Source organism: Hyaena hyaena, unplaced genomic scaffold, assembly GCF_003009895.1.
Source record: "Hyaena hyaena isolate Hyena2069 unplaced genomic scaffold, ASM300989v1 scaffold_405, whole genome shotgun sequence".
Taxonomy (NCBI): Eukaryota; Metazoa; Chordata; class Mammalia; order Carnivora; family Hyaenidae; genus Hyaena; species Hyaena hyaena.
The window spans coordinates 1615090-1622520 of NW_024081039.1; the positions used below are offsets into that span (position 1 = coordinate 1615090).

At 40.3% G+C, this 7431-nt stretch overlaps 1 protein-coding gene across 1 annotated transcript in view; it reads left to right on the top strand.

The window, feature by feature from the left end:
* FNDC1 (fibronectin type III domain containing 1) overlaps positions 1–6763 on the top strand; it is a 108422-nt gene extending 101659 nt beyond the window's left edge. Inside the window, exons 20-23 of the mRNA XM_039252106.1 lie at positions 824–853; positions 1815–1976; positions 3302–3424; positions 6019–6763. Coding sequence (XP_039108037.1) covers positions 824–853; positions 1815–1976; positions 3302–3424; positions 6019–6134 — 431 coding nt within the window. The 3' untranslated portion in view covers positions 6135–6763. The remainder of the gene's footprint in view (positions 1–823; positions 854–1814; positions 1977–3301; positions 3425–6018) is intronic.
* The last annotated feature ends 668 nt before the right edge of the window (positions 6764–7431 follow it).

Below are 7431 nucleotides of genomic sequence, written 5' to 3' on the forward strand. Positions count from 1 at the left end.
CATCACTCCAGTGTGCTTCCTGCTGCTGTTCAACCCAGCTCCCCGCCCCCACCATGTGCCCATCTTCTCCCCTGTTTCCAAACAACCACTCCTCTGCTTTCTGTCTCTCTAGATTATTTACACTTTCTAGAATTTTATATAAATGAAATCATGCAGTGTGAACTCTTTTGTCTGGCTTCTTTCACTCAGCAAAATCATTTTGAGGTCCATCCGTATTGTTGTGTATATCAATAGTTCATTCTCTTTTATTACTTAGCAATGTTCCATCATGTGGCTCTGCCATAACTTACCCATTCATTTGCTCATAGACATTTGAGTTAGCTTCTACTCTTTGGCTATTACCAACACAGCTGCTATGAACATTCTTGTACAAGTGTTTGCATGGACAAGTGCAAAGTATTTGCACAGACAGGTATTTGCATGGACATGTCTGTGGGATAAAAATACTTAACTGTTGAGTGGGTAGATCAGATCGTAGGTTTATGTTTACCTTTTTAAGAAACCACCAAAGTGTTTTCTCAAGATAGACACATCTTTTAAAAATGGCAAATACTGAATTATTCTGTAGTACCCAAATCAAAATCTTACTATATTGACCCACAACTTCTATATAAATAACAAGGCAATTTAACTAGAATATTTCTCAAAAAGAAATGCTTAGAAAATAAAAACTGAGGAAAATATTGACATCTCTCAAATAAACTGTATTGAACCTATTCCAGGGAGCTCTTCAGTTAGCACTCTCAGTTGCAATAAACATTTCAACAATTGCATGGTTGTGAAATATGATAGTGAAGTCAATTATTTCTTTTTCTTTCTACAGACAACCCTCTGCTTGTTGTGAGGCCACCAGGTAAGTTTCTCTTCTTGACACAAATAATAAACTTGACATTCTAGTAATCACACTGAATACTGAATATGAGATTGCTGTGATTACTCACAAGTAGAAATGCTAGACCATTTTTGCATTTTCTAATATTTATTTTTGAGACAGAGAGAAAGCGAGAGAGAGTGAAAAGGAGAGGAGCAGGCTCCAAGCCTTCAGCACAGAGCCAGACATGGGGCTAGAACCCACAGACCACAAGATCATGACCTGAGCTGACGTCGGATGCTTAAACGACTGAGCCACCCAGCCTCCCTGACCATTTTTGCACTTTTATGATTTTCTGACAACATCTTTGGTTTCCTTGTACTCTTCATCCTGATCTAGGGAAAAGAATGATCTGGGAACTTTTTATAAGGCCCTAGTAGCCAATATCTATAAAAGAAAAGCATTATGGGGTGGCCAATATCAATGAAATAGATAATTTTATTTATATTCCCTTTCAATATTTTAAATTGCTGAAAAGAAAGCAAAATGCATTAAATGCACAACACATTTTTTACTTGGTATCTCAAACCAGCTGTGAAAGCCCTATTGCTCAAGTTCAAGATAGGTCTTATGAGTGACAGGAACAGCGGGAGTCTTGGCTGAGGGACATCCAGAGTGGGGAGGTAGGATGACATGTCCCCAAAGATCAAATATGCCATTATATCTTATTTTTCTTGAAGCTTAAAGGCTTTTTCTTACTTCAAGAATCCTTTATAGAAATGCAAATAACAGTACTTTAAATATGTTCAGGCAAGAGGAACTCCTCAACTGTACTTCAGTGCCAAGAAAGAAGGGGAATGAGGAAAAGGGTGCTGCTGGGGAGGTGAGAAAAGCGCTGAGAGTATAGGAGGGGCCGGTGAACAAGTCAAATTCTCTGATACTTTGTGTGACAATATACATTGTGGAATGCCATGACTTAGAGATTATGTTTTATGCTGTACAGGTGGTGAGCCCATCTGGATCCCATTTGCTTTCAAACATGATCCCAGCTACACGGACTGCCACGGCCGGCAGTATGTGAAGCGGACATGGTATAGAAAATTTGTGGGCGTTGTTCTTTGTAATTCGCTGCGGTATAAGATCTACCTCAGTGACAACCTGAAAGGTAGGTCTTTGAGAATGGTATGGTGTGGGAAGGTATGGAGAAATTTTTTACTTTACCAGGTACTAAATTGGCATAGCAGGCGCATCAGAATGTGTTTGAGGTGTGGACCCATTATATCTCACTCCAGTTCAACACAAATCAGATTTTTAGGCTCTACTTTGGAGTTACTAGTTTGTGTTTTATATTTATTTTAAATCCACTGCATTTTAGAAATGAAGTCCAAAGTTCTATTAGGTGTGAAAGCCAATTTTCTTTGCCATTAATTCAATAGTAATAGGTATGAGCATAAGCCAGAAGTATTGAGGAAAAGTTCTGCCCGCCCCCCAGTACTTGCCATCGCCACACCTTTGTGAAGAAAAAGTATAGATGGTAAAGCATACATCAGAAGTATTATTTTTTTCTGTGTCTGAATAAAAATTACATTGTTTCCATTATGGTAGGGGATTAAAACAAGGAATATCATGAGCACCTTGAGCTGCTGTTTCAAAATCCCATTTCTACCAAGCTGGCTTTGACTTATCCACCTATGCAGATTTGTTTTTAATTTTAAAACTTGCACACCTTTAAGTTTTTTACTACATATATTTTTAAAACCTTTCTTCAGCTGCTATAGATTTTTTTCATGGGTTGTTTTTTTGGTTTTGGTTTTGTTTTCATGCTAGTGGTGATCATTTAAAGACAATGTGAAAACAAAGTCTTCCCTACCATTCTCCACTCTGGCAATTTCTCTCCTAACATTACTATTTGTTTATCTGTGCTCTTTCTTTTCTCTACCACCATTGTGCTTTCCCTGCCCTGCATCAGAATTCCTGGGAGAGATTATCCAGCAATCTCCAGTATCCCAGGGTTGACTGAAACAACTGACCTACTGTGCAGCTGTGGTTCAGGACCATGGACAGCAACTTATGCCCCAGACACACCCCCTACTTGTAGTTATGTATGAAAATAGGTTCTATTTTTTTACAGATCTTCATGCCTTTTATGATTATTTCATAATATATTCTGTATCAAAGTTTCATCTGTTAATTTTTTAAAAAACCAAGGAGTAAAAAGCCCTACCAGTTAAAAGCTGAAACTGCCTATTATATTAATAGTGAGGCACTATTCCATTTAGTGAGGACTTGTTAAGTATTTAGCATACATGATCTTTCTGAATCCTTACAACACTTATGAGGTTGAGGCCATTATCATTTTTCCAACGTGTAAAGTATGACACACTTTAAGAGTTTAAGTACAGTTCAAATGGTCTCCAAAGCTTGTGCAAACTGTTAAGCCAGGTATACATTTTTTGACCAGTCACTGACCTATTATATTCCCTTATACAGATACATTCTACAACATTGGAGACAGCTGGGGAAGAGGTGAAGACCACTGTCAGTTTGTGGATTCACACCTTGATGGAAGAACAGGGCCTCAGTCCTACGTAGAAGCTCTTCCCACCATTCAAGGTAATTTGAACAAAGGCCTGATTATACCACCCTGGGGGCTGGGAGAGGAGGGCCAGTGTAAGGAGAAAATCACCATAGCTCTCCCTTTTCTTTACCACTTAAAGACAGAAGTTGGTAACATTTTGGATAATAAAAATAAGGAATCAACAAAATACTCCAACCATGTGCTAGAATTGGGGTGAACTTAGGAAAGTATACAAAGAAATATAAGACCATGTCCCTACTCTCAGAAAAATTATATCCCTGCTCCATAACTGGGAAGAGTAAACAAATATGTGAAAGGTAACAACTTAAAATACAGATAATGACAAGAGTCATGTCACATAATTGTCCTATTGTCAGGTAACTGTGCAGATTATAGTCTGCACAACAGGGAGATGGGCCACTTGAGGCTAACAGGGAAGAAGAGCTGGAGTCTGGGCTGGACCACAAAGAGACCTAGACATGCAGAGATTGGAGAGTCTTCCAGGCAGAGGATGGCACAAACAAGGGAACAGAGAAGGAAAGAGTAAATGAACATGCAAACCAACCATAGCTTATCATACACTTCAGAAGATAATGTATCAACTATTTCATCACAGCGTTACAGGGTGAGAACATATCACTCTCAAAGGGTAACAACTTGTAATATACTACCAACTCCCTCAACTGCCAACACAAAAAAATAAACAGAACAACTGACTGAGGTACAGGACTCTTTCCATGACCCATTTAACTCTTAGTGATCTAGCATTTTCAAGACATGAGATGTTCTATCAATGTCTTTTAGTTTAGAAAAAAAGATACCATAGGCTGGTACACAAATTACCCATTTTCAAAGAATTAAGATAGAGTAAAATACACAAAACAGTAAAATAAGTGTATTAGAGTTCTCCTGAGAAATAGAAACAGAGAGAGAGAAAGACATTGAGAGAGAGGTGTCTTAAAGAGTTGGCTCATATGAATATATAAGGCTGGCAAGTCCAAAATCTGCAAAGTAGGCCAGTAGGCTGGAGGCCCAACGAAGAGTATGTGTTGCAGTTTGAGCCTGAAAGCAGTCTGCTGGCAGAATACCCACCTTTTCAGGGGAGGGTAATCTTTTCCTATTAGGGCCTTAAACTGATTGGATGAGGCACACGACATTCTAGAGAGTAACCTGCTTTACTCAAAGTCCAATGATTTGAATGTTAATCTCATCTAAAAATATTTTTACAGAAGCATCTAGAATAATATTTGGCCAAATATCTGGGTACCATGACCTCACCCAATTGACACATTTATAAATCAGTATATAAAATATATCACATTTCTTCATTTTTTCAGAATCTTGCATTGCCCCAGGGTTACTATGAATTATTTATAGTTCACTAAGTTTCTGCAACTGTGGCCATGGTTTTGGTTCTGAACAAAGGTACTGCTTACTTAGTATATCTACTGGTAGAATGATGGGTAACTTTTCATCTGGCAAGAATAAACGGGGCCAAATGGGAGTGGCCAAAAACATTTTTTGAGCAGGTTGGGACCTCACTTTAACTTTAAGGGAGAACTGCTCAGAAATGCTATCATATTCTTTCCTTGGAGAGATTTACTGGAAAGATCTAAAAGCCTGCCACGGATTCCAAGAATTAAACCTGGAGGCTTGAGTTTCCAGGAATGACTTTCCTGGAAAGGAATGAGTTTCCAGGAGGAAATGACTTTCCTCCTGACTGGAGGCCCTAAGTTCTGTGACAACCAGGTGGGAACCTTGCTAAAAGTTGCATGACTCAGAGAAACATTCTCTCTCTATCTCTCTCTCAAAATAAATAAACTTAAATAAAAATAGGAGTGCCTGGGTGGCTCAGTCAGTTAAATGTCCAACTCTTGGTTTTGGCTCAGATTATGATCTCACAGTTTGTGGGATGGAGCCGTGTGTCAGGCTCTGTGCTGACAGTGTAGAGCCTGCTTGAGATTCTCTGTCTCCCTCTCTCTCTGCCCCTCCCCTGCTCAAGTCTCTCAAAATAAATAAACAAACAAACAAACAAACTTAATAAAAAAGACTCAGAGAAACATTTTACTTACTAGGGTACTAACCAGCTTATTATAAAAGTATACAGTTCTGGAGCAGCCAGCTGGAAGAGATGCACAGGGCACAGTGAGGGGAAAGGAGACAGAGCGTGCACACCCTCTCTGGGAGCACCCTCCTCTCAGCATCTGAACCTGTTCACCAACCCAGAACTTTCAGAACATTGTGCTCTTGTGTTTTTGTGGAGGCTTCATTACATAGGCACGATTGAAGAAATCATTGGCCCGTCATGATTGAACTCAATGTCCAGCCCCTGTCCCCTCTCCAGAGACCCAAAGTCACACCCTCGAATCACATGGTTGGCCTCTCTGGCATCTAGCACCGCCCATAGATGCTTTTTGAAAGTAATCTCATTAGCATAATCTCAGGTGTGGTCTAAAGGGGTTTGTTATGAATGTCCAGATACCTTTACCACTCTTATCACTTAGGGAATTCAAGAGTTTTAGGAGCTGTGTGCCAGGAACAGGAATGAAGACCAAGTATGTATTTCTTGTTATAAATCACAATATCACAGATGCACCTTCTTTCCCTCTCTTTCCTTTTACCCTTTCAGGCTACTATCGCCAGTATCGCCAGGAGCCAGTCAGCTTCGGCAACATTGGCTTCGGAACCCCCTACTACTATGTGGGCTGGTATGAGTGTGGGGTCTCCATTCCAGGGAAGTGGTAACCACGGAAGATCGTGCTGAAAACTTGCCCCATCCGCCCCCCCGGACTAACTTGCACTAGGGGCTGAGAGCAGGAACAGACAGACAGTGTTCCAAGCCCCACCGACCCTGGGTGCCAGCAAGGCCACATGGTGGACGCCGGACATTTCAGGCATCTTCAGGCTGGAACCCAGTCCTACTCTTTGGCCTGGACTACACACAGTTCAGTGTTGCTGTTAACTTTGCTTCTCCACGTGTTTTCCTTGTAATAGCCCATCCCAGAGATGGCAGCTTCAGGGGATGCCCACTGATTGAGCGCAGTTTTCACACTTTTTAGGCACAAAATTCAGACACGTCGTTGTCTCCAGGGAACAACATAAGTAAACATGTGCTTGCTTCAGGGACTGCTACACGCTTTCTTTTCTCTCGTTGGACTCTTCCAAAATTAGCCGAATTTAAGTTTCAGATCGCTCTCTGTGCAGTAGAACTGAATTACTAAAAACACCACCAAAAGAAATACATCCTACTTCCGTGGACTTACCCACCACTGGATCAAATGTACCAAATCATATTTGTAAATTCTCAATTTTGATATATATATATGTATATATGCATATACCAATCCTCACTTGTCTGCAAGAACACTGATTAAAGTTGCTAAATTTGTACTTGTTCACTAGATAAATGTGTGTGGGACTTTTTGGAGCAAAGGTACTGTTTGTGAACATCTTTTAGAAGCATCCACAGAATCCACAGTATCCACAGAATCTGTGCACTACGTAATGAGAATGACGGAAGTGCCTGCTGGGGGACTCTGGGGGTGATGGGGATGCGGCAGTGTTCTCAGTGACCTAGTTGCAAACCGAGTGCTTTCTACCTAAGGAAACAGACAATCTTTCCAGACCTGGGTGAAAACTACTAGTTGACTCTTTGGGGACATATCCAGTATGTTTTCAGAATAACTGGGGACACCTGGGTGGCTCAGTCAGTTAAGTGTCCAACTCTTGGTTTCGGCTCAGGTCATGATCTCACAGTTCGTGAGTTCAAGCCCTGTGTTGGGCTCTGCAGTGAGCATGGAGACTGCTTAGGATTCTCTCTCTGCCTCTCTCTCCCTCTCAAAATAAATAAAACATTACAAAAAAAGGAATAACTAAGATTTTAGTTCCCAAATAATTTAAAAATCCAGTTTAAAAAAATCCTTTCCCCTTTCCTGCGTGAGTATCTCCTCTGCTACATATGAACATCTTATCTCTTTTGACTACAACACAGGAGCATTTATTTAAAGACACATTATTCTAATTGTTTTTAAAATACGGTGTC